Below are 27,915 nucleotides of genomic sequence, written 5' to 3'. Positions count from 1 at the left end.
TTTGAGACTTGTACATATTTTCTTCCACAGACTTGCAGATTGTTTTCTATTTTTTTATTTCCATTATAAAGGTTTTTGTACAAGTTTACTACAATGTAAGGAACAGATATATAAGCATTTCCTCAGAGTCCTAGATTTCACTATTAATCGTTAATAATAAAATGATGGCTACTTTAAAAAGTCAAATAAAAACAATATAAAAACATGGTCATTAGAGTATTATATATACATATAACAGAACAGCTTAATACAGCCGTACTCATATCACAGTTTCTATTGTATCAAAGAGAGCATACTTTAGTACATAGCAAACAGATTCTGATTTCAACTTCAAATAGACACTTCATATTTACTATAAAAATATTAAATTAAATTTTTAAAAAGCACTCCTCAAGTCCCGATGCAATCCCCGATATGTTGACTACATGGAAAACACAACTTTTGGGAGCAATTGTAAGCCACAGAAGGAACAAATTATTTCTGACGCAAATCCTTATCCAGCAGGAACACACTGGCTTCCTAATCGCCAGGTTGTTTTTGAACATAGGTACTTTCCCTCTCTCAGTTTTTCTTGATTTTTTCGTTCTCTTATCTTGTGCAAATACACGCTCCAGAAAGTTTCACATGCATTTTCTAAAAACTCCTGTCTTCAGATATCAAATGTTCATTTGTATTGCTATAGCAGCCTCAGTTTACAATCTTGTGAAAGATTTATTCAGTGAAATGGGGTAATGTCACAGCAGCGTGTCCGGTTGAGAAACTCATTCCCAGGACTTCCTATAGTGCCCTGGATGGCACAAAGCATATGGACCTTTTTATACTAATGGCACTGACATGAAAGCACTTCAGAGTTAAACTGTACATCTGGAGAGGGTGACTATTGTGATTTAATTGTGGTTCATAAAAAAAATTAAATGAAATACAGGACTTGAGTGCAATTTCCTTTACATAATGTGCATTGACAATGCAAACCAGCCTTCTTCTTTTTGCTTTTCCACCTGCAAAAGAAGAAACCAGTTGAAATTCATACACCGTAAGTTTCACGCAGACTTGCTAGTTAGGGCTGGCTTCTGTAGGATTGCTACTTATCAGTTCACTGATACGTAGCAATTGCCTGCCACAGGGACCATGCAGGTAGCCACACCACCTACTTTAGACACCTAGTTTAGGCCACATCTACCTTAAGTATTCTGAATTTCCCCTCTGGGGGTGCATACTTTGCTGTCAGGGAGTCTTGGACCCTAACTTTGTTTCTCTTTATCATTCCTAATTTAGGTTATTTTGGACATCAGAGAAGACAGTATTAATATCTCCTCATGGCTGCTTTCAAGCATACAAACAGATCTATGACTGGTTTACCAGACTGTACTACTGCCTGGCGTTCCCCAAAAAAGCATCTCACTGTAGTCTATTCTTGTCTTTGCATATCATGAATCAGAAAGCCAGGTTGGTGGTTTTTCCTCACATTTGGATTTATTTATCCTTCAACAACTGACTTGTGCAACGGCTAGGTAAGAACTCGCTTGCCTCTTAGATGTGGCTCTACCAGCACATCACAACAATTACTTGAAATTCTCTAAAGCCACAAGTGAAAGACTGCCAGAGGTTCCCAGCTCTAACACATGAAGATGCCACAGCTGAAAATGTAGTTACAGGATGATTCACTTGTAAATAACAGCTCTGTGGCAGCAAACGAGTAATGTCACTAGCACTCAGGCCTCCCCTTACCAATTCTCCAGAATCCAGACTGCCATGAATTGATTACTGTTAGGCTCAGTAGATTTAAGGTACGACAGAGCTCTTTCCCCTTTCTTTATCTGCCTTGCTTTTTCCTTCTATGGCACTGCAATCAGACTTTCTGGCCAAAGATTTTTTCAGTCTTACCTTTGGTCTTTGGCTGACAGAAGTTGATTTCACACTTTCTGACGTGGTACTTAGGGGTGAACAAGGTTTGCTAGAGTTGCCTACAGACCTGTAGACATTCAAAATGAGATTGAAAAAGTGAAAAGAGGAAGCGACTACTGGAATCATATCTCACATCCTGAGTTAGGATCCCTCATCAATACTCTGCAACAACTCATGTCATCTGTTGTATGACACGTTGAAGGTATTTTAAATAGAAACAATGGAAGTTGTGAAAAAGCTGTCAGACCTTCGTCCCATTTCCACAGAGTTCAGTGGGATGAAGTCAGGGAAAGTCCGTGAAGCCAAAGAAAAACATGGTGATTTTTCCATTGTGTTCGAGTTCTGCTGCATGGGTAATCAAGGTACTACGAAAATGAAATAGTTAAAGGGTTAATATTTACCTTCTTATACTGGTCATACTGGCAGGGGAAACGCTATCTTCTTTGGAGCTGTCCATAGCAACTGCCGCAGGAATAGACACTTCAATTGTCTTCCTTGCGTTTTCTAGGCAATAAATAATAGCTTGATTCTGATGAGAACACAGCAACATTGCACAACATTCATTTCACATTTTCCTATTTTTTGAGGGAGGGGCATCACTCTTCACAATGGCAGAGATTATATAGAGCAGACATAAAACATCAGGCTAAACATCAGCCCCCTACCCACTCTCTGAAAATGACAGATATTGAAAGCAGATACTCAGAGCAACTATGGACAACACGCACAGATATAGAATGATTCTTCCACAGATAAACCTTCTGGGTTTTGGCAATCAGAGACTTTGAGACTTCTGATTTCTCTACTTTGTTCCTTTAAGATTCTACTTTTCATGCTGAATTTATGTTACAACAGCCACAGAAGTGTTAAAAGCGTTATGATCCCCCTGCATGAGTCATTGCATATGCACCTGCATGCATATCCACACACACGTGGTCTCTCCTCCTGCTTCCTCTCCCCCTCAAGTCCTTCCCTTTATACACCCTCTGTGGTTTAGGAAGGGAGAAAGGGCAAGTGTCCTGGACAGAGCATACGAACATGTTCACAGGCAGTTCGGCCTGTAATTGCAGTAGCTCCATGAAAAGATAAGGCAGCACCTGCTGTAGATTATTTCTGTTTATAGTGACACATGGCAGCTAATCTATGAATCTTGAATCTGCAAGAATATTCCCTTTGCTAATTTATCTCTTCGGACGACTGGAAGCTTCAGTTACTCCCTTGTCTTAGCTCTAGCAGTAACTCAGCAAGGTAGTCTGATGGAAAGAGCACCCAAAAGACCAAAAACTAAAGTGTAGTTGAGAATTGGATAACCACTCTGCCGTGATTTCTAGAAGCCTCATGTAAATACTTAGTCCTTGTATTAAAAGATTCTCCAGCACAGAGGCTAGTTCTGCCCATCAGGGACTATGTAGCAGAACTGCTCTGCAGACAAGGACAAAGCAAAGAGCTTTACTGTAAAGCAAGATATTTGCAGCAGACTAATTACTAAGAAACTAACTTCAGGAGAAGTTTAGCTGATATATTTTTAGCTCTCTGAAGTAAGGAGTGTTTGTACCACACAGTCATTAACAGCAACTGTACTGCTGACCACAACCGCTGATCCAATCAGATAAGGACAGAGAACTCCCAAAAGGGGAAAACCATTGTCTTAGTAGTTTTTGTTTCTCCTGAAGCTGGGTACTTACCAGTATAATTTAGGGATGGGGGTAGAACAGGAGATACCATTGGAGGAACCATATCGGTGGCAGCTAATTTCTGCTGCTCTATTAGCTGCAACAGTTTATCACGTGCTTCTGTACTCTGACGATTCAGCTCTGCTATTCTTTCCTCCAAGCTCTTCGATGCCACGAGATGAGTCTACTTGGATAATTGCATAATTACTTCCAATTAAAAACTTACAATTTGCACCTTCAGGGAGAGCATGCAATATATTTCAAGTACTTCTACGGATTTAGTTTTCAAACTGAAAGTAAACAAGTAACACCTCCTGTGAAAAATCTGATTTTGTCCCTTTTGCTGTCCTGCAACCGACTAAACACAACAATATTTTAAATGGGTCTTTGTACAAACAGGAAAAAACAGCTATTGTCTGTATCATTAAAAAAAGAAAAAAAAGAAAAAAGAAAACCCTCAACCATCCAGCAATGAACCACAATTAGGAAAATATTTAATCAGTCAGGTATTCAGGATGGTGTGGGGAAGTAAACGCAGACTTCTAGCAGAAGTATCCTGGGATTCATCTTTAAACCAGGTTTTCATCCACTTTGACCCCTTCCTCTCCTCCTCCAGTAACTGCTTCCACAAAAACAACATTTAAAAAGTTTGCATCATGTTGTACAACTAAATGACTAAACATTACACAACATAATACAATGTGGAAAGCGACAACACTTTCACCCTACATTCACATGAGGAAATTTAAAATCTTTAGGATCCTTAATTCAACAGTAATTCAGCGACTGATGGAATAAAAGTAAAGACAGTAGCAAGGGCAGGGATTAGGGATTTCTGTGATGTTAACTCCACTCACTGGTGTGCCACTGAATAGCTACTTACTTGCAGATAAAAGGTTTTCTATGTGAACTAAAGCATTCAGGTTCTCTCTTTCCCAAAGATTTCGGGATTTTCACCACACAGCAGGACAGACAAGACAGATCCAATTTGTACAAACACTACAATCAAGTATTTGCAAGAGATGTACTTGCACCAACTTTAATCTCATGGGCTTTTGGGTCACAGTAGCAACAGGGATGTATGGCATGGATTTAAATACATATTTTATGAGCTTGGCAAGAATCTGTGGGTTGGTACAGTGCTTTCACTGTTAACATGACTCAACCTACAAGAGATATGCCTGATCGTGTTGCAATCACACCTTTTTGCAGCATAACTTTATCCTAAGCTTATAAGCATGCTGCACCCATATACAATGTAGGCCCAATATGAGAAACTACTGTTGAGCTCCTTAGGGAATGATAAAAAAAAAAAAAAAAATCAAAGTCTCCAAGCAAACAAATTAAAAGAATATTTGGTTTTCTACTCTTTTCCTTAAAACAACAACAGGAAAGAAGCAGTCTTAAAGCATCAGTGAGCTACGGGAAAGCAGATCAGCAGAAAGGGGAATCCAGCCTTCCTTTTCTGTTAAATTCTCACCTGTCCTTGTGAAGAGTCTGGACTAGGATTTGCATTTGGTATTGGGTCTGGCTGATGCAGGCAGTCACCTGTGTCTTCAGAGAAGCCTCTGAATTTGCTGAGTTGAGCTTTAATTAGAGAGTTCTGCCGTGTGAGCTCAGCTATCTGTCCCAGCAGATCACCATTTTGAAATAACTCTTCAGCTGTGCTGTTTTTTCTAGTGTCACCTGGGCAGCACAGACTGATTTTCTCATGGGAACTCTCCAAGTCTTTGCCTGCAGGAGGAATTGGTTGCCTTCGAGCGATGAGACAGTTTTCCTCAGTTGTGCTCTGTGTTCTCAGGGAGGAAGGTGAGCTCCTTTCCTGGCATGGTTCTCTTTCGGTGTTTTCAGGAGACTGAGAAATGGCTGTAAATCCTACAAACAAGAAATAAAGGAACAGTAAGGAAAGAGACATGTAATCCTCATCAAGGAAACTAACACTGACTTTATTGCACAAGGCTAGTAATAATCAAGCAGGAACTTGACTTGGAACACCTAGCTTGAACGGTGTTATGTTACTGATCAAAATCACTCTATGGAAGATCCTGCTGAAAGAACTCACCAGGTTTTATATTTCCTATTGCAAATAGTCTTACATTTACATGACTTTATAATTACAGATTGAAAGAGAAGTCAGAGAGAAGAATATAAATAGTTTTGAATTTCTTAGCTGATAGATAAGACATTACTTCTTAGTTAGTCCTCCTTTTTCCAAAATCCAGTTAGCTTACCCAATAGACTGCAAGTTTGTGTTTTAGTTCTGGTATTTATACTGGGTTGGTAAAAAAACTTTTAGAACAATAAAACAAACTAATATAAGACTTTTTGGCATAATAATAAGTTAGCTATTCGCTCAGCCCTTAAGAAAAGGGAAGCACTCTGGGCAACAAAAGCAGTTAGGTATTTTTTGTGGTCATCATGATAACATAACATAACACGTAACACTGCTACATGTTAAGTCCAAGTTGGATTTTGTGATCAAAACCAGATTTTCCAGCATTTATATACCAAATAGCCCATTCCTTCCCAAGCTTTAAGCCTTTGCCTCTTGAGCAGAGCATGGCATTTAAATTTTACACGTAAATCTGTTTTATATTTTTTCATAAAGAAACATTCAAGAAGTTTAGCATTTGTTGAACCATTTAGCATCCTTAACAGCCTTAAAAGAGTAACAATACATTTCTCACACAGATAAACTATAGTGAAGTCTAGGAATAAAGCTTTATATTCTTGTTTCAAATGACAGACCACATCTGACCGTTCTCAATGGGACTGAAGCCAGATGTTGTTCTTTGCAGAAAGCTACCTGTAGTTCAATTTCTCTGGATTTATTATGTGCCTCCTTGCAGCATAGGTGACCACCAAAAGCTTGAACTAGATATAAACTTTCAATCGTCCCGCCAATTTCTTAAATCAAAAGGACTTTGGAGTTAATTTTCTGACTTGGAAAAGACTTAGAAACCAACACAGCTAAAAGAGGGGAAAAAAGGAGGAGGGAAGGCACAAACCCCCACTACCGTGCCCTACTCCCTGTCGGCAACCATCAAGCTAGCCATAGATGTAATCATCCGTCTCTCAACAGAGGGTTACAGGGGCCTAGCACATTCAGGAAGATGCATGTGATTACAATGACAGTTACAGGAGGAAACAACTAATTTTGACAGTCACAGAGAGTCCTGCCTTCTGCTTACTTCATTAAGTTTAAACAAGAAATACCTTCCCTAATCACCCCTAATTGAACCTTCCTCCTCTCAACAACCAGAATTGAGCTACCGACCTATAAAATTCCTGAAGCCTATGGATACTGACACAAGACTGAGTTAATCTGGTTATCCAGCACCACAGAATTTCACCCAAAACTTCTTCAGCCACTATGTATTAAATGAAACCCAATGGAAACCTGCTCCCAAAGCTTTTAGAAAATCCTCTGCTGGGAAGATTGGCTCAAAGCAAGAGTATGCAGCCTACAGACATCCTGGTTTGTCTGCAGCATGGGCTGCAGAGACATTGAATTTCCAGTCTTCAGTGGTCCCACCATTAAGGTGATAGAGGCTGCATTACACCATCAGCAGATGGAAATCTGAGATGATGTGCTGTACGTCATAGACAAAGAGCTACAGCAGGTCATACAGAAGTGACAATCAAAACCAGTACAAAATAAAAATGCCAGTCTGGATTGCCCACTGACAGGACTGCAGACAGTAGATGGAGAACTGCAGGGGACAGAAAGTCTAAAGGAATAGGCATAGCAAGAAAAGAAATTAAAATCTGGATGCGGGATATTCCAGCTATAGGGTCAATGTGTCTAAGCAGAAAATGCATCTCCAAAGGTAGTGCAAGATTGAAACAGTAACACACTATACAGACTCTCAAGTCTACTACAGCCAGAGAGATCTCACCGTTCTGGAGGGGAGACAATTCCTGACTGCTCTTCTGCCGGGGGGGTGACAACAGTACAGCTGGCTGGAACACATGAGCTGGCAAGCTTCTACCAGGTCCCGCACCACCTGAAGCACCCGACCTCTGGAGAAACTTCAAAGGAAGTTCTTCCTGTGGGAATTTCAGCATACTTTCCCTTCTTCCTGCATCAGCCCTAGGCTCAAAATAGCTCAAATCAGTTTTTTCTAAAGAAAGAGACAAAGCAGAGATAGAATTAAAAATAAATAACTAAATAAATTAGGTTTTGTGCAATACAGAAAATTCTCAATATCAACTCTTACGTTCAAGCACCTGAAAAGACAGACTAGAACATGCTCCCCACACACTACTAACTTCCTTCTGATCCCCAGGTACATAACTCTCAGTGGAGCACACAAATTTTCACTGGCCTTAAGAGCAGGAGGAGCTGTTATACACTGCCTCACAATTTCAGGATACTAGTAAGAAATCTGTTTTTAGTCCACTCACAAGACTTACAAACACATAACTTGTGAGGAATACGTATTTCAGTGAGCTGCATTTGGTAATACTCTCTTGAGAAAAGCAGACATACGTATTTGTCCTAATCAACCTATATTATAAATTCGATGGCAACAATAGTGGACTGGAAAACAATTCAAATCTTTTTTGAGCTCTCTGATGATCTTTTTATGACTTAATTCAAATCAGACATCTCTTCAGTAAAAGAAAAGAAAAAAGTTATTCTTCTGTATTTAACTACAACTAGCTTGTGTCTACATTGCCATCTATTTTGGACTACAAAATTAATACCATGCAATCAAACTTGTAGCTAGCTGTGAGACCACAGTAATTTCAACATGCTTACATCCACTGCTCCATCAGTACTATCTTTGAATTCTCTCTTCACAATTTTGTTCGGGATGTTTGTTCCCAAAAGAGAAGTTAGTGGAAAATTAAGCAGAACATACCTGATCCCAAAATGCAAGAGACAAACAGCACCCTTCAAAGGCAAAGAGCCAGAAGAGGCTGTTTGCCTAAGATGCTGCTTGCAGTTCACACTACTGAGATTCTGAGATTGAACTTAAAACCTGCCACCCACTATCCAATGACCATGGCAAGAAATGACAAACATCTTCCTGCCCCGTTTCACCGTACAGAACTGTTTCCAAAACATCCTCCTCACATGCTATTTGTCAAAATTATACGCCCCTCACTCCTCTCTCAGCCATTCTTGTCTCTCCAGAGAAGTCCTATGTTCACTTACACATGGTGTCTGTGCTAAAACTAGTGATCCCAGATGTTTCACATCCAGTCAGATGCCTTAAGGGTACAAGAGATCTCCTTCAAAATGAGGAGGAGGAAGAAACATTTTTGTAATTTTAGGAAGCTTTCCTCTCAGGAAGATGCCTCTTCTTGAAAAGAGAGGCCAATGTGGAAAAAAGATTTGGAAATTCTAGTCTTGCAGAACTGTATAGGAAGGGTTAGGGGTGGTGGTGGTTTTTTTGTTGTTTGTTTGTGGGGTTTTCTGAGGGGCGCTTTTCTGGTTTGTTGTGTTTTATATTTTCAGGTAGGATTATTTGGTTTTGCTTTTACAAAGCCTGGGTAAATCACAAAAAAGGGATCTGGTATGTGGCTTCTTCATGACAACCCCACAGAAGCAGTCTGGAAGAAAGTTTTTGACCACAAAAACATCCACAAAACTGACATTTAACTAAGGAATACAAATAGCTCCAAAGAATCTTGGGATTCACAAAGAGTTACTGACCTTGAGAGCAAAAACGATGCATTTAAGCAACCAGTTGGGAAGACAGCTGGGAGAAAACTCCATGGTGAAATAATGTAAAAAGTACAAGGTGAATCACGTTTGGTTAGTTTGGCCATCAGTGCTACTGAGTTAATTTAAAATGCTTCTATGTTGTATATCACTCAACTGGTCATTTACGTATGAAATAAAGTCACAAATATCAAGGAACAGACTTCTGCCTAGTTAGTTAACGGGCCTCAGCAGCTGCTGTTTCTGGTCAGCAGCGACCTCCAGCGTCTTACGGAAGAAGCAATCTCATACTGTCAGGCTGCCTCAGCAACCGAGATGGGGGATCCTGATTCAGTTGTTGTTTGGGTTTTGGGGTTTTTTTTCTCCGTCCCCCCCCCCTTTTTTTTTAAAGGCCCTCAGAATAAACCTGACTTTGTTAGCCACCTTAATGGGTGAAGGCTGCTCCCTCCCTCTTTTTTTTTTTTTTTTTTTAAAATATAATACATTACATATCACTTAAAGCTCAAGCCCAGGACTTGGCTAAAAGGTTAACCTTGAAATCCTGATCCAGACAGAAGGATGCCAGTGGGGATGGAATACAACCTATAATACTGTCAAAAAATAATCTGTAGCAAACTGCTTGTGCTCCAAGCAGAACCCATGGCATATGAATTTCCAGAAGCGAGATTTATGCTCATACAACAGGATTTATTCAAATAAACATCTATTAAATACCAAATTTTCCACTACAGGGAAGAACTATACACAACTCCCATTTCATCCTTCACACATGCATGCACACACCTTGGCCATTCACTGGACCTTTGCTTGCAATTCCCAAATGGTTTGGACTTTGTTCTCTTCTAGGTTCTACCAAAGGGAGGTCTTTAAATGCTTGTGTGAGAGAGATCAGCTGTTCATCTGTTACCATCATGTATTGCTGAAGCTTATTCTAAAGGATGAAGGAAAAACAAAAGAGATACAAAAACCTGTATTCTAACATCAGGAATTAGATTATATACCACAGGCAGCTCTGAGAAGAAATATGGTCTCTTAATACACTGCATGAATTTGTAGGATTCCAGTGAGGTATTAAATATTGGTCCCTCCATGTTTCTTATTTATTTTTTCTCCTGCCTCAAAGAAATTCTTTGTTTTCCCCTTTTCCTAACTCATCACCGCACTTCCTCTCCAACACACCTTTATTGCTTCATTCCCAAATGTAACTGTTCAACAAATCTACTTCCACTGCAAACTAAAAAACCAGAAAAATGTAGTTTTATATCTAGTCTGCTCTGTTGCTCCAGTAGTATTAATAGTAAAGAAGAGTGGAGGTAGATGCTTAAATCTTTAGATTGATAAAGTAAAGCTCAGTTTAATAGAAATAGAACTAGCATTTTCTCAGACTTTAAAGTTAAATATCATACAGGAAGATAAAGTGTTGATTTTCCAAACATTCCTTCTCCCCCATGCCTGCTATTGTCATTCTCAGACTCCTCATTCTATTTTATCATTTTCTTCCTGCTTATTGTTAAAATCTCCTGAACATATGACAACGCATCTCAGCACACGTTTGCAACACAACTTAGTATTCTAACAAGTCATTCTGAGCGAGATGGGGGCTTGGTACCTGTATAGTAGTGTTTTCTTCCCTCACTAGAAGTATTTCTGCAGTCAGAGCATCAATCAGTTCTCTGTGTTCATTCAACATCTCCTCATGCTGCTGCCTTATCACCTCTTTCTCACGCAGTTGCATTTCACTCTAAAGAGGGACAAAAAGTTACAAACCTACTATAATCAATATAGATTCATATTTGGAAAAAGGAACGGGTCCATATCACATCATACTGTAACAGCTCTTCCCACTTTTGCTAAATTGACTTCATTACTTTCATGACAAAACCAATTTTCAAGGCTTGAGAACTCTCAGAGAGCTTACTGTTCCTTCTTTGTTACTCCAGAACACGGTAGGGAATCCTGTACATCCTTGTCCTTCCGCCTTTAAAACTTTACGGGCTATAATTACACAAGCATTGTCTCTCTGCATGGATACCACTTTATAAGTCAGTGAATCTTCATGCAATAATCAAATGATTACAGTGTGATCAGGTGCATTGATCCCAGTCAGTATCCTGTGCTAATTGTGCCTATTCTTTAGTTTCCTTAATTCATTAATGAAGACAAAGTTGACTAAAAAAAGGAGCTGCTTTCTAATGTTTTCCCTCAGAGAGAGAAAAAGTTCTAGAGGGTTTCATTCATTTTATTTGTTTTAAAGAAGACAAAAAGGTTTCTTTCTGAAGTAATCTACTTGAGCATGAGGCAAAAGACCTTACTGTAGAACCTGTTGCTTTCAAAAGATATTATCAATTTATTATTTTAAGATAGACCACTGCAGTAGCCAGGCTTCCTGTACAAGACATAAAAGAGTCCCTTCCACCTCTAATGAGTAAATGGCATACACAACTGACACTTTTTGGGCCATTGTAGCTAAAAGACAGACAGGGAACTACTGGAGAGAGTCCAGCATAGGGTAACAAAGATGACTGAGGGACTGGAGCATCTCCCTTATGAGGAAAGGCTGAGAGAGCTGGGACTCTTTAGCCTGGAGAAGAGAAGGCTGAGGGGAGACCTTATTAATGTTTACAAGTATCTAAAGGAGGGTGGGTTGAAGGAGGATGGAGCCAGACTCTTTTCAGTGGTTCTCAGTGACAGGACGAGGGGCAATGGGCACAAGTTGGAACATAGGAAGTTCTGTTCAAATACACGGAAAAACTTCTTTACGGTGAGGGTGACAGAGCACTGGAACAGGCTGCCCAGGGAGGTTGTGGAGTCCCCTTCTCTGGAGACTTTCAAGACTTGCCTGGATGCAGTCCTGAGTAATGTGCTGTAGGCAATCCTGCTTTAGCAGGGGAGTTGGACTAGATGATCTCTAGAGGTCCCTTCCAACTCTGAAAAATTCTGTGATTCCGTGAAAAGTGGAGGCTGCAAAGCCACATAAACACATCAGAAGTAGCAGGTGGAGCCCTTTCCCAAATGGTTGCCTGTGTTTACTCAAAGGAATCCCTGAATAAGAGAAATACGTCCCATCTCCAAAACACAGAAGACGCTGAAAAGCAATTGGCGTAATCTTTTCTGATACACAGAGAAAATTAGAGCATAAGATGCCCATAACGTACTGTAGATTATTTTCTGCTGGCATTGGGACCAGAAATGAAAAACCACCAAGGAAGAAGTGCTAAGACACAACAGCTCCGCAGCCACATGAAGTGAATGAATAAATAAGTCATTTTGAGAATAAACATCAGACATTGTCACTAGACAAGAAGACGGGAAGATATACCCTCCTTTAAGCATATCAGACAGGCCATCCATTTTCTGGTTCTCTTCCACCAAGACAGAACAGCTTTTCTGTATTGATCCAAGTGAAGCAGGCTGGCCCAGAAAATGGAAAAAATGTAGACAGTCCTATCTTTTTAGAAACCAAAGACAGCACAAAATAAGAACTTTAACCCTCGTAGCAGTGATGAAGCCTATTGATCCCTTAGATCATCTGGATGAGCTACTGACTCATCCTACATAGCATTAACTTAGTATTGGAGGAAAAGCTTCCAAGCAGATATGCACGGGAAAAGCATGAGAGTCAACAGCTGTATACACCCATTCCTACTATCGGCTAAGATTTGGGTCTCATATACCCTGAAAGAAGTATCTTCATTCCAGACCACTGCCAGGTGTGCCTCTGATCTCGTAATACTTAACACTGCATCAGAATATGCAGAAGCAGACACAGAGAACATAGCAACACAGATTAATGTAGTATGCGTATACTCTAACTTTTTGCTCTGTGAGTCTGGCAAAGAAATAGCCTTCTTAGTAGAACAGGGGAGGCAGGGGAGAAATTAACATTAACGTTCATCAGATGACATTAAAATTCATTTAGGAACCAAGTCAGGTTCAACCACTTCCCTTTAAGAATTCTGCATAGCTTGGTAAACATTTCAGAAGTTTCTTTTTCCCCCTTCTGTCTTCACTAGCTGTTTCTTGTAGGAGTTCATTTTTTAATCACATATTAATACAACTTTCATGAAAGATTCAGTAATTCAAGTTTCTCTTCCTACTTTTTATGTGTAATTTTGAGAATGAATTAAGCAACACCCTTGATCGTAATTCTTCTGCATTCAGCTCTTCTGCAGCAAAACTGGAAAATATTTTTTTCTTCCCAGAAGAGGAAGGAAATCTTTCTAGAAGCTTCAAAATCTCTTGAAGACTGGTTGTTTACCTGAAATCAGAGGCTTTTTAAATATCTGCTGCAAGTCACCTTCTTGAAATGTATTGCCAGCTATAATTCAGGCATTGGAACTTTGCTAACTCTCTTGGCTAGGCAAGACAGATGGTGCACACGAGCACTTGATTTATTCCTAGCATCACAGGGACCAGGTCTTAGAAATCCTCAGACAAGCTGAGCTTCTTCCCAGTGAACTCTCAAATTCAAATTATAACTGAATCTCCATCAAAAGGGGAAAAGTCAGTGAAGATTATAGATGCACACCGTCTATCTTGAGCAAATATGAATATGATTAACCACGCTTTGTAGCTTGAGCAACTTCTGAATATTTCTACTCATGAATTTAGGTAGTAAATCTAAAAAAGTTTCAGACAGCTCTGTAAGCAACAATCAACTCCTGGAAGGTAGGAACGATAACACATCTGTTAAAGTAGAAACAACATCATAGAGGTGCTCAGAAAAAAAAAATGAGAATACAAGTAAGAGTCAGCATACATGTTCCAAAATAAGTAGTATCCTTAAACACTCAGACTCCTTGGCCTTCTGTCTGAAAGGATAAAAGCTCTTAAGATACATTGAATATTACATTCATAAGGAGAAAGCAGCAACTGAGAAAGAAAAAAAATGACTAAGAAAATCTGGAGTAGTTTTGGAGGAAGCCTGAGGGTCAAGAATAACTCATTTCTGTGGAACACAAATTAAAGACAATTTAGATAGGGTTATGACTGCAATTATATTTATAATATGAATTTGATGCTATTAAATTGATGTTTTCCTAATAAATGGAAAACATTCTATTGGAAGTCCAGAAGATGCTTCCACATAACTGCAAAAGAACCAAATTTAATACTCTGCTTTGGTATTACAACTTTAACAGAGAACAAGCCTTCTTAACTTCTTTTAAAAATAAGATCTCCTCAGCCAAAGTCTATCTTCTGATGGTAGTGGCTTTTCACTCTTGAATTGATTATTTAACATTTGCTTCCGAGGCAGGTCTTAATCAAAGTAAATTCTTCCATACAGATTAAATACAGAGGAATACATTTTTATACATCCAGACAGAAAAAAAAAGAATTCAGATTTTAAAATAAGGTGTTTTGGGCTTTTTTCCCCCAATTATTATACACTCTGAAAAGGAAGCAAAATAGGACAGCTCCACTTTCATTAGGAATCTATTGCCTTTGCTATGAAGTAGAGCACTGGGATTTAGACAACATATTCTGCTGCATCTATTAAGAGCGCAGAAACTGCCATAATCTGGTTTAAAATTTCACAAAGGCCAAATGAATTTATGAGCCACTGCTGCACCTTAAGTAGCTCTGGATTAGATGAAATTAAAACCACTGTTCTTCTTTTTTAAAAAGGAGTTCTGCATGGCTTACAGGTAATCTAATTTATGGAATTCCATTGACACCCAGCTGTGCACTGCCATAATGAGCACTTCAGGTCACTCTTGCTTAATGTGAAGTGGCTGCTATAGATAGAAAACAGAGCTAAGGAACCCCACAAATAAAATTGGGGATTTGGGTCCACTGCTGTAGTGACAATAGCACCACCTTTGGGAGGCAAAGGAAAAAAGTGAATTTGTAAACAAGGCTGTAGTTAATATCCTGCTACAACTCTGAACGTATATAAATAACAAATTTAAAACTATTTCAATTGGTATTTCCTGCTAATAGTCACTGAGAGACTTTGATTGCGGTCAGCTCCTCCCTTTTCATTAGGGACACCTCTCTGTTCCTAGCAAACTGAAAGTTTTAACTCCTGATTGCACACAATCCAAATAATAAGCGATGATAATCAGACTTCAAAGTAAACTGACTGGAAGCCATGAAAGACCAAAGTTTACATCTGTAAAGTAACTTTATGTCCTTTTTCATTCACTCTGAAGAAGCAATTCAAAGTCTCCTCACCTCTTTGAGGTAGCGCATTAAACGACATAGAGCATTCACCAGTGACAAGGTAAACCCAGTGAGGCCTTCACTACTCTTGCTTTTTTGAACCTCACGCCCTGTACATCGTTCATATTCCTCCAATTCATTCTCCACTTCACGTATCATGCGGTTGAGAACATCTAGGCTGGATGTGTTATCCCTCCGAAGGTCAATGGGGATTGCATTAGCTGGAGAATCATCTCTCCTCTGTCTTGCAGAGTTCTGTGCAGTTTGTTTTCTTTTCACTGAGTGGAGGGAAAAAAAAGAGTCATTGGAATTTCAATCTGTATAGAAAGCTTTGCACTTCCAATGAAATTACATTCTTTATTGAAGGAAATCAAAGGAGAGGCTCTCTCTTGCACTGAGCTGAAACAGACCATCAAAGAACATCCCCAGTCATTCCAGTTACTGATCATCAAAAAACACATTTTCTGCCAGCACATCAGTACCTCTGAAGTATGACTGTTTTGTGCTTTTATCTCAGATATCTGTTAATACCTTCCTCCTCCTCAGTTAAAAGCATGGAAACAGTTTGCCAGTGAACAGCCAGAGAAAAATACGAGCTGCTTTCAGGTCCCATACTTACTAAACAACTCTTTTACAACAATCCTTTCATGTTACAGTTTATATCTGATGTCAGTCCCCACATACAAACCTGTGTAGAATATGGGGACTGAAATGCATCAAGTCCGTGCAGCATAGAATAGAAAACTATATCAGAAATAGAAAAGCCCTGGAGAGAACTACATTACCAGCAAAGTAATGGGTAGCATCAAAGGGCCATATTTATCCTTCACAGATTCCTATGGACATTGCTGTGCCAATGAACATACAGAATACAATATACAAGGGGTTGTGGCAGGCATGTCCATCAAGACTCAGCTGGACAAGGTCCGTCCCTAATCAAACTTTAGAGTTAGCCCTGCGACGACTTCCAAAGATCCCTTTCAACCTACATTTTCTTATGGTATTAAGGACCCTGGTCAAAGGGAGGTATGTTATTTTTAAAAGTACTAAACTTTTTGCTGCAATTTGTTTTTGTTTCCTTGAGTTCGGGTTCAGCACTTGTCTCACAGTGTATGTGGAGTCCACAGTCTCTTCTTCATCTTCATCCTGAAGTCTTGAATGGATTCTCTTGACAACATCAGTAGCATTCAGGGCTAATTTAAACACAAAACAAAATGAAAAATACACACATGAAATATTTCGGGTAAGTTCTTAATAGCAATATGTAATAATCTTATTAGAAGAGCTGGCTTTTTAGCCTGGAAATGCATTTGAGCTAAATTAGCGCATCTCTGTCTCTTACCCCCACCCAGAAAAGGAATTCCAGACAGGATCCTGTGAACAGCCCAACAACCCTTGAGAAGCTGTGATTTGGCAAACCCAACCTGACTGATCCAATGATGGAGAAACAGTTGTTGGAGTCAAAGGCACATTTGCTTCCTGTGATAAGGTATGTTTTCTCTTATCCTTTTCATCCCACAATGGAGAATTCAACAAGGAATTTTTTTCTCTCAATAACCGAAGTAGCCTAGATTCAAAAGAAACACAACAGTGACTTGTAATACGATAATAGCATGATTCTAGATTATCTCTACAGTCTAGAAAAAGCTTTTTAAAACATCTATAACTGCTCAGGTGAGTTGCCAGCTCACATTCATTCCCACTCTGGATGTTACAACAAGCAGTTTCCCTAGAATTCTGAGGTCAGGAAAGGAGGAGGGAGAGAAACAAAAAAAGTAACTTAACTATCCCTCTGTAACACCCTTTTAACTCCATCTATTTCCAGTGTTAAGAATGTGGAAACCTGAAGGGATCTGTATTGACCTGTCAGAACTGATGCTGGATTTGAAAGTCAGAGAGTCATGGTGTCCATCTCCTGATTGATAGACTGATAATGCTTCCTCTTCCTCTTCATTAAGAGCCTTTTTAGGAGACAACAAAGAAAATAAAAGGGACTTCAAGCAATTTCAATTTGTCTTTAGGAAGAAGTTAGAGATCAATTTTCTGAAATTGTTTCAAGAAGAAAACCAAAAATATTTGTTTTAGTCTCTACCTCCAAAATGAAATTTAAAGAAATAAGAAAGAAAACCACACATCTCTGTAGGAAGAGTTTTGGGGGGCTTTAGTACCTAAGAAATACTGATACTGACAATTGTCTCTGAAAACAGCACAGCATGTGATTAATTCAATATCCAATATTCTATTTGGATGATTTATATTAAATAAAAAAAGACCACACACACACACAATAGGATAAAAAACACTTTAAAGACTGTACCAAAACAAATACAGAGATACAACAGGCATAAGATGGAAAAAGCAACCTAAATGATAGCATTTCTAAAATTTCAGCCATTTGACATCATAAACTAAACAACCTTGTAACAAGATCTGCAAAATTACATTTATATTCTATGTGTAAAATGCCACCAGAACAAAATACAATCCTATGTATACAATCCTACATACCACATTTGAAGCAAAACTTAAGCAATCAAATTTGGCATTAGGGTTCCTCAAACTACCAGATTTCTGCACTTCTGGGTAGGCTTCACCAGATAGCCTTTAACTTGATTTTTGTAAGCACATAAGGAAAAGAAAATCTCACAGAAGCTCAACAGACAACTATCAGTATGCATTTCTTTTAAAAATGTAAGCCTATCCTGCAGCATGCATCCAGTGATACAGCTTATAAAGACGCTACAGTTAACTCTTCATATTAAAAAAAACAAAAAATAAATACCACATTGAAATACACAACAGAGCAGTACTACAACTCAAATTGCAGATATTTGTGCAAGACAGTAGGAAACAGGATTAGAGAACCATGAGAATATGACATCATCACTTTCACTCCCACAACCCTTTTGGTCTTCATCAGTGAGCTGCTTTCTGGGAGTGTCATATGCCTGCTCTCAAACCACAGCGAGCGTTCCTGGTACAACTCATGTTATGAAAAGAAAACAGAACACAAGGGCAATCTAAATGAAATTTTAAACAAATTTAAACAATTTTTAAACCATTTAAACACATCTAAATAATTGTAAAAGAACGTGAAGTATTAGAAGCTAAACTTGGAGGACTAATCAAGGCTGTGGAGTTAACTAGGGTACATTTACATGTGTGTTATCGGAAAGAAACTGGAACCCAACTAGTTATGTCCCCATTTATGCAGACACAATTAGAAAATCAGAGGCACGTTTCAATACCTAGCAATTAGTTAAGTGATACAAGAGTTGCTTTTTTAGTCTGTAATCACTTTGTTCTCTTGCTGATAATTACAGAATTTAAAAGGGAGAGCATGCTAATATGAGAGAGCTTCTATTAGACACAAGATGTTTGTTTTTCATATTCAAAGCTTAAAAAAAAATAAAATCATGATTCCCAGAGTCTCACAAAACAAACTCACCTCCATTTAACACCATTTTCTACGTACGTTATCAACATGGTATACAATACACAAAGGACAGGTTTAGGTCTGCTTGGAACTCTATCTTTGAATATTCTTATTTTGTGCAAACAAAATAAGCCACTGGACATGCATGGAACAGAATATACATTACCTGGGAATTCATGACAGATTCACTAAGGATGGAAAGCTGAGAGGGAGGATCACATTTTTGTACAATGGGTCCTTGAGATGATTCTAGGTCACAGTTAGGAGCCATTGTTACATTAGGGAAACCTAGAGGAATCAGACAAAACAGGGAAGAACACAGAGGACTTGGTCTGTAGTATGTCGCAGGAGTTTGTACCAAAAAGCAAGTTCCCATACTTTGCACAAAAAGGGTCACAGGGGTGTATATCGCTTTAAACAACTGCCAAAAGCCAACCACAGAGTTACCTTAATACATTTGACCATGTACCAGGCTTTTGCCCTTCTCACCTGTGTAAATACACTTGTGCAGAAGCAGCATGTAGGATGAAACAGTCATTATAAGCAAAAGAGAATGGCAGCCTACAGAGAAAAGAATCTAAGCTTCAGATTTCATATGCAAAGCCAATCCTACGTTTCAGTAGCATTAGGACCCACAAACCAGGAGACGAAAAGGAAAAGCCTTGTTCACGAATTGCTGATAAATCTTCAACAATATCCAAGAACAAGCAGTCAACCCATATAGCAATGAGAATCATAATTGCTAAAGTGGCTTGAACTGGTGCTCTGTATAGGCCAGTAGCTTGGCTGTGGAAATAGTCAGCACAAGGTGTTTTACAGTAAGTGATCCGAAATTCCTCAATGGACCGATACAGTAGCATAACCGGCCACAGCTCGCTTTCCCCTGCCAAGGGAGGTGTTATCCTAATCTATGTTTCATCCAACATTAACAGGATGAATCGTACCACGTTACATGATGAGATGAAAACAGTTAAGAAGAATACTTTGCAAAGCAAGACTATTTATGAAAAGCAAGGAGATAAATCTTAACTGTATTACCACACATAAATAAGATGGTCTACCTGTTCGCGTGCGAGGAGCATTCCCAAACAAGTCTTTTGCCACAGCCATAACCTGACCAGATCGTTCCAATACATCTTGCAAATGGTATTGATCAGACAGAATCTGAAAGTACAGCATATAAGGAAATATTTCATACTTCACAGACTGATTTTTCCTTTGTTTTTCTTAGGTATTGTTCTTCTATACAGTTAGCAAGAGAACAGCCAACAAGACAATGTTTGCAAAGTTGGTACTGTGCAATTAGATCCCAATTGAGATAGATCAGAAAACAATACTTCATTCTAATTGACTAGAATTCACCTTGTTTTTCTGAAAAGTTAAACAGTTATTACTTCTGGGCCCCCCATCAGCACTGACTCTTTCTCTGTAGAGCAAATCCTCTCACTCCCTTCTTCTCCTCTCAGCCTGACACAAACAAGAGCTGGGTGTTTATGACACACTCATCAAAACAAAGACATATATCTGGCAATTTAAAAAAAAAAATAATCAGTATGCATCCTCAAATGATTTGATCTCAAAGTTGTTGAGTCAAAGAACACTTATCTACATCTGACAGACACCCAAAACCTGCACTATTTGATTAGATCCAAACCAATTTAGACAGATTTCTTTCATTCAGCCTTGACTATTGAAAAAGCTACCTAAAAATTAAGCCACCTACCACCATAAAGGTTTCAACAGGCATAAGCACAGATGACTACATCTGGCATCAGAAGACATTTTGGGAATCTCCACACGTTTCGCAGAAGGCACAGCTACTGTATTCAAGATCTTTCTCCCCGAGTGTTTGAAGTCCATCACTGGCATGACAGCTGCCTCCTAAGGACGGAGGTCTTGGGAATGCAAAGCAAGATGCATTCAGCTACTGTGAGCCAAATGGAGACGACTGGGGTTGTGGCTTCATGGACAGAATGCAATTCAAAACTCCTCACTGACTCATGGTTTCATTCACTAAGCTGGAAATGACAAACTAAAATTATATCACATAACCTGGGAAGAAAGTAGTTATTCTTAAACACCTGAGAGGAGACCAGATATGCAAGTGACCTCCACTTCATCGTGGTTAATCAAATTTAACCAGAGAGACTGCAAGTACTTGAGAAGATCCCACAGAAAAGACAGGCTCATGTATGGCCTCCTATTCAAAACCTGAGAACCGAGTGACAATTTTTGCCCCCCCAGTAATCGTAAGAGGGACCGGTTTGCAGCAGTTTCAGAGCATTATATGCCATTATCTCCACAGAGCCTCTTTCAGTGTCCATTGATAAGTTTGCTGGTTTATATTCAGCCTCATTCAAAAAATTCTAGGCAGTGCCATTTCACTTGTTTCTCCCCCAACCCCCTGTTTCACTATGCTTTGTTATGTCAAGAAGTTTCCCCATACGCCTAGTTTCCACGTTTTTCTACTCTTTTGGGTCTGAATTACACTGCAGTATAATACACTTCTCCTCATAACCAATTTAGCAAATCAGTGAATATTCATCTTTCAATTATCTCACATGTTTACTTTTTCAAATCACTATTCAGCTTTCACTGACTATCAAGTCTTTCCATTTAACCACCTGACATCAAAACCACGCAGGTTTTTAGACAAAGTTATGCTAAATCTGCAGAAGAAAAAAAAAGAAAAAAGTTTACCTGTCCCAAAACACGATTCCTTTCCCTAAGGCAGTTAAAAATAAAGTGACATGTTTAATCAGGCAAAAATTATCCTGATTAATTTGTTTTCACCCTCCCTACTAGATCTCTTCCAGCATTAGCAGGTTCCTAAGCTTTGCCCTATGGCTGAACACATTATGAACATTTTTAGAACATTGCTCCCGAGGTAGATTAGCTCACATTTGCCTGTGTTCCCCAGAAAACAAAGTGGTATCAGCTTCTAACCCCTCTAGGCCCATTTACATGCCCTGGACAAATTCACTGAGTGCTGTACTTTGTCCCAGTTTTAGTATCACCTATGAATTTAATTAAAATTCATCTTCCCTCCTGTTTCAGATTGTCATTACAGATAATTAAACCAGACTAATCCTAAAATCTCCCCACTATGATAATCCATTCATCACCTACCCTTCAGTGCAATACACTAACTTTATTTTAAAAATAAGTTGTTGTAAGACCAAACAGTGTGATACCTACACATTCACAATCCACAGTTACAGAGGCGAAGTCATTCTTTCATTCAGATTTTTAGGCAGACAAATCCCCAAAATATTAAATTTTCCTTATCCATTTTATAACTTTTGCTGTCTTTCTCTTCAACCTACAACTACAAGAAAAAACACACTAGTAGCAGCATCTTCCTAGTTTTTGTCTCTGAGCCTTTTGCAGTTGAGTAAGATTCAAGGTGCTTAGGAAGCTACACTCACAGCAGTAAAGGAAAAGAGACCACCAAGACAACAGAGACAAGGAGACAATCCACAGTGGTTGTGCTCTACTGGGAGACACAGGCTGAACAATCCCCCCAGTTACTCTGAACAACAGGACCTAGCAATTAACACGATTTAAGCTAGGAACAGGCAAAAATGGTGACTCTCTTCCATCTATTTTATTTTTCTCTACAAAAAAGAAGATGCCAGTGTTTCAAACAGAAACAGACAGATGGGGTTCATCCTGCCTGGCATCATCTCCTTTTGTTTTCCTGTCTAGAAGCATCTTTTCTGTCATTCAGAAGTAGACACAGGGTATGTTGAATAAAGTTATCTATTAAATACAAAGGGGAAAGCCACTCAGGTTGTCATTAGAAATGGCAACAAATACAAAAGACTATTTCCTAACCATGAGTTTAACATTTGCAAAATAATAAAGTCACATAACAGGTAGTCCAGACACATCTTAGAGCACATAGTCTAATCTACCTTTGTGATACATAATTTATTTCTGCGTGGAAGTCTTATTGAAACTAGCCTGCTATTACATTGGGGAAATTGTATAAAAGTCCACAGCTTTTTTGAATACTATACTAAAATGCACTTGGCAGAAAAGTATGAAAGTAACAATGGTCAAAATTAAAAGTCTGAGGCTTGATTAGCACGATATCCTTAACACAAAAATTCTACTGTGACTGCAGATAAACAGGTGTCAAATAGGAAACTAAAAGGTGATCTTTAATTCCAAGTACTTTCATTTTTTCTGTCTATGCTTGAACATTCTCAAACGTTCAAATCAGAACAAATCAGATCAGAAAATGACTTCTGAAAGTTTACAAAACATGAAAGAGATAAGAGGTCTGTGATGGCTAATCCACCACACATTTACAGGACTACTAAATCACATTTATTTTAACTGCTAGGTGAACATTGTTCATCGTTCATTACCAACAAGAACAATTCTCAGTTTGTACTGATGTGATGATCAAGTGCTGGTGAGGTCTGAAAGCTAATGACTGTGTTTTGAGACTAGTTTTCATAACATATGGCAAGGAGTCCCCTGCCACGTGAAAGAAAAGGATGTCTACTACTGAAATCCCTTTTCAGACAGTGACAGCTACTGTCTCTGTTAGCTAAGATTAGGTTTGCTGCTACAGTTCAACATTCAAAAGCAAATTAAACAATGTATTTTCAGTCAGAGTGCTTCAGAATGCCTAGAGAACAAGCTGTTCAATCCCCAGATGACAAGCTTGTCTGCTGCCAGCCATAGCTCCTCAACCTTTGTTGTGTCAGTTTTCCTTCCAGACAAGCTCTTCCTTACCAACTTCTTGCCTCGACATTTCTGCCACACATTTGGGCCAGATGACTCCACATTTTCTCTATTTAAATAAGCAATGGGAGATAAGGATGTCCCTCCCAGAAAGAGAAATGTTCATGTTTCCATCAAGGAAAAATACTAGACAGAGGGAGGAGAAGGCAAGATAGCAATAAGAACACAAAGAACACACATCTTTTTCACGACACACAGCTCAACTCTGCAAACAGTTCCTGTTCAGATGCAAAGAGGGCTGCTGAATTACAGAGGGCATAGCCAGGCACCAAGGATCAAATGCGCAACTGTATAGATCTGTTAATATGTTATACAGCCTACTGCAATCACTGTATGCACGCAACACATAGAGGAGGGAGAGTGAACGCATATATGAGGTCAAATTATCCAAAAAGAGGAGCAAGTGTTGACCTATAAGAGTGGTTCTCCACTACTGCTGCAAACAATCTGCAGCTGGCTGAATGTGCAGATTTAGCTCTCACCTCATGCATCAGAGTCAATTTCCTTTTCTCCAAGGAATCATCAGCAAGTTGGTTTTGCTTCTTCCATTTTCTTTTCAGTGCTTTCTCTTGCAGTTCCAGATGAGCCAGTGCTTTGTTTTTTGACTTGTGTATTTCATGGCGACGCAGCTATGTAAACAAGAAAGAAACATTTCAAAACAAAAGAACAATCTAAAGCAGAATTTGCAGGGTAATGCTAACAAACTCTTCTTGATTTTATCATTCATGCGCTTAATACTATTTATGTTAACTTCCTCGGAGTACCAATGACTGCCTCACAAACATACAGAAGTGCAGAATGCGATCAAGACCAGCCAAATTTAAAGCGGCTCCAAAGGTGAATGGGGAAAGTCTCACAGTTTCCATCTGCCCTATACTACTGACTCAGTAACAGTTTTCTCAGCTGTAAAGGGAGGAAAAAACCAAACACTACCACCTATAATATGCATAAAAAGACATCATGCATTTTCCTCATTTAACACTTTGAGTCAAGAGAGATATTCCCTCTCTTCTTCTAAAAATTATATATATATATTTTTATATATATATTCAGTTTAAATACAAATTAAACAAATCAAATGTGTGAGGTGCTTGCTAAAGCGTCTGGAAGCTATCAGGCCAACCATTTATAGAATTAAGTCTCTCTCCACTCTTGGGCCCATCTGTCCTAACTAACCTGTCAAAATTTATAAGCAATAATAGCTCATGTTGCCTATTCAATCCCAGTAATCAGTGCTACCAAGGAAAATTAAATGGAATTCACTTATTTTGTAATGAACAGGTTGTTCATGATAAAGAAATGATGTTAAATTGTTTAAATGAAAACTGAGTATCCTCAGAATTAGAGAGATTCCTAAAATAAAGTATGTCTTTCAGTCCTTCCAGCAGAGACCAGACTTAACTTCAACTACTCCACTGAGTTTTTATGTATTTATGCTTTTATGATGGTATACACTTTATTGAAATAAAAACTATTGCTACTGCTTCCTAATGGAACAGAAAACAACAGACAACAGAAAAACAACAGAAAACAGACACCAACTGTCAGAGCTGGGGATGCACAATATCATAAACAAAAAGCTAACACTAAAGTGACAGTATTTTCAGAAGCTTAAAAAGGGAGATTAAACATTGGCTAAACAGATAACATCTGGATAAACAGAAAACTTCCCTGTAAGTATGGTAAACACTGATGCTAGATAACCAGCTAAGTCTCCTTACTACAGAGAAGGAACCTTAAGGAATATTAAACTTACTATGTCCTCAGCAGTTGCACGGTGGACTGTTAAATCATGGACGGTACTCTGCAAACAGGAACCAGAGAACACATCGAAAGCCAGAACTGAGGACAAACTGATTTTTTTTTTCAAGTTTAATTAAGAAAACCCTCTAAATTACAGTATAATTAGCATAAAACTACACAGTGTGTGCGTTTTTATGGCACTGCAAAGCATCCCAACTTCAGTGAGGTAGACGATCGGCAAAAATACCCCTATCAAGACTGTGGGCTCTCTTCAGCGTCCGGAGCAGGCTGCCAGCGCGGAGGCCTAACCCCGAGCAGCACCAAGGGGGCGAGAGGGCCCATGTCCACGCCAACTCCCCGCCACGGCATCCCCTCCCCGCCCGAATCCACACACGAATCGGCTACGTCCGAAAGGGAGCCCCCCAACGGTGGACGGTGACCTCGAGGGGTTCCCCCCAAGCCGGCACGCCCGCGGGCACGGAGGCTCCCCAACCCTTCCCCGGCAGGGCCACAGCGCGTCCTGCGTGTCACCCAGGAGAAGCAGCGCTGCTCCCCTTGCAAGGAGCGGGAAGAGCCGCCGAGGCCGCAGCAGGCCCGAGGCCCGGCCCGGCGAGGTAGGGTGCGGGGGGAAAGCACTCACGTCCCAGTCCCGCTTAAGCACCGCCGGCCTCCTGGGACCCCTCCTGCCGGCGCCGCGGGGCCGCGGCCCCCGCAGCAACGACATGGCCGTCCTGTCCGCGGAAAGGAAGGCGACGGGCGCGAAACGGCGCCGCGGCGAAGGCTCGAGCGGGCCGCGCGCGCTTCCGCCCACCCACCGTTGCCATGGGGACGGAGGCGGTTATTTCTTTTGCCGTCGCCGCCCTGAGGCGGTTAACGGCTCCCCTCGCGCGCCCCTCGGGGCACCCCCAAAATCGCCGCGAGTCCGAAGGGGAACCTCCGGTCTCCTCCGCCCCCGAAACGTCCGCCCTATTAACCCCTCGTGTGCCCGCCGCCGGCCCCTTCAGGAGGGTAGGTGTCGCCGGTGCCCACGGCTGCATCTTCCTCCTGGGTTTTCCGTGAGGAAACAACCCCTGCCCGCCCCTGGGCAACACCTCAGGGGTGCAGAGGACCTTCCGCCCGCCCCGAAGTAGGGCAGTGCCTTGGCAGCTCCGGCTTTTGTGGGGAGGGGTCTCTGTATACTCCACAGGGAAAATCTATATGAGGAATGTCACTCTTCCATGTCTTCCACCTTATTTTTTCCACTCACTCGTTTCATTAATAGCCCACCCTGCTGCAAATACCCTCCCAAGCCATCTCTCAATGTCCCTCTGAGGGAAGCCTTGGAGATTTCACCATGCGAAAATATGTTTCAGATCCTGTTATAGGTGATTAAGAGCAGAATGCCACACAAGCTATTAAATTAACATGACATCAAATTAAAGAGTGGCACTTGACTGTGTTTTAAGAAACAGATCTCATTAGCTGTGCCACTGAGGAAGGCTGTACCTCTCTACCCACAAGGAATTTCCACCTTCCACAAAGCAACTGACTGTTCTTAAGGGAGTCATTTAGTTTACACACGAGTACAACGTATTTCCTATAGGCTTGCCCCACGAATATGCCACAGATCCTCCATTTCCCTGTCACATATGTGGAGACAAGATGTAAATTACTCTGAAGGGTTGGAGTTAACATTTTGTATTACAGTGTGAGCTTAATATTTTGTCAGTTGGAGGTGGGTTTATCAGCCTTTCATTCAAAATTCCTTCCTTACTTAAAGAGAAAAATTCTCTTTCACCAAGATTGTCTGGTGCTTAAGGTCTTCATCAGTCTAATCCTGGCTTTACCAACATCACTGTAAAAAGATTCATGTGAAGGTGCAGATGGTAATGGTTAATGTGCTGAGGGAAGGAATTGCATTGCATGTGATAGAAAAAGAAAAAGAAGATTGAAATTATGAAGGGTGAAAAAAAAAGTGACAGAAATACTATCAGCAGTTGCCTCTGCTGAAGTGCTGCAAGTGCGGCTGAGATTTTTTTATCCTGGAGGTTGCACCTGAACTTCAGTTTCCATCTAAGCACTAAACATAGCTACCATATGCAACCTGAAACTGAACATCAGAGTTCAGCCTGTGGTAAAACAAATCCTTGATCCTAGGCATGTGTGCATGGCAATGCATTGGATTCATTACTTTCTGATTATTTGAAAATTTGGAACCCAAAAGCATAAATTAAGGGTGCATCTGGAATTATCTGCTAACATGGTTTTAAATTATCTTGAAGAGCAATTCAAGAGAGAAAAAAGTGATAAAGGCTTTAGATTATTAGATCAATATATCACCCACTTCGAAACCTGTTATACCTCTCTGATAATATTAATTACAATCAAATATAAATGTTAAATATCAAATATAAGCTAATATAATACAAGCCAGAGACAAATCTCATTCAACCAGCCTGTTCTCAAACACTTCAGCCACCTGTAAGAAAACGGGGAGCAGGTTCTGTCAGACATCTTAAAAGCCTGTCTACCTTTTAGTTCTTGTTGTTCTTCACACTGCCTTTGCAGCAGAGCCTGAAAAT

At 39.8% G+C, this 27,915-nt stretch overlaps 1 protein-coding gene across 2 annotated transcripts; it reads right to left on the bottom strand.

The window, feature by feature from the left end:
- Positions 1-60: 60 nt before the first annotated feature.
- Positions 61-26,317, bottom strand: SPICE1 (spindle and centriole associated protein 1). Of its 2 annotated transcripts, XM_074593418.1 has the most exons (17): positions 25,995-26,317; positions 25,368-25,415; positions 24,094-24,240; positions 19,915-20,017; positions 19,020-19,141; positions 17,281-17,378; positions 16,842-16,984; positions 16,470-16,610; positions 15,430-15,695; positions 10,862-10,993; positions 10,036-10,183; positions 7,478-7,702; positions 5,059-5,453; positions 3,591-3,762; positions 2,307-2,409; positions 1,885-1,972; positions 61-998 (listed from the first exon to the last, which is right to left on the bottom strand). In XM_074593418.1, the coding sequence occupies exons 1-17, from the start codon at positions 26,076-26,078 to the stop codon at positions 945-947; spliced, it is 2,469 nt and encodes an 822-aa protein (XP_074449519.1). In that variant the 5' UTR covers positions 26,079-26,317; the 3' UTR covers positions 61-944. The 2 variants fall into 2 exon arrangements, with proteins under 2 accessions (XP_074449519.1, XP_074449520.1); XM_074593419.1 differs by lacking the exons at positions 61-998; positions 1,885-1,972; positions 2,307-2,409 and having other exon boundaries at positions 3,675-3,765.
- Positions 26,318-27,915: the final 1,598 nt, after the last annotated feature.

Source organism: Larus michahellis, chromosome 1 (genome assembly GCF_964199755.1).
Source record: "Larus michahellis chromosome 1, bLarMic1.1, whole genome shotgun sequence".
In the NCBI taxonomy this organism is placed as follows: Eukaryota; Metazoa; Chordata; class Aves; order Charadriiformes; family Laridae; genus Larus; species Larus michahellis.
The sequence above is the reverse complement of the archived record's forward strand: the minus strand, read 5'-3'. Positions and strand labels throughout refer to the sequence as shown.

What these genes read in the sequence shown, in the direction of transcription:
- SPICE1 (XM_074593418.1), bottom strand. Translation starts at nt 26,078, where the DNA reads ATGTCGTTGCTGCGGGGGCCGCGGCCCCGCGGCGCCGGCAGGAGGGGT. An exon ending in TAATGCGCTACCTCAAAGAG is followed by an intron (nt 10,994 to 15,429) that starts GTGAGGAGACTT and finishes GTCCCTCTTTAG; the next exon opens with AGTGAAATGCAACTGCGTGA. An exon ending in AGGTCCAGTGAATGGCCAAG is followed by an intron (nt 7,703 to 10,035) that starts GTGTGTGCATGC and finishes CTCTTTCTTTAG; the next exon opens with AAAAAACTGATTTGAGCTAT.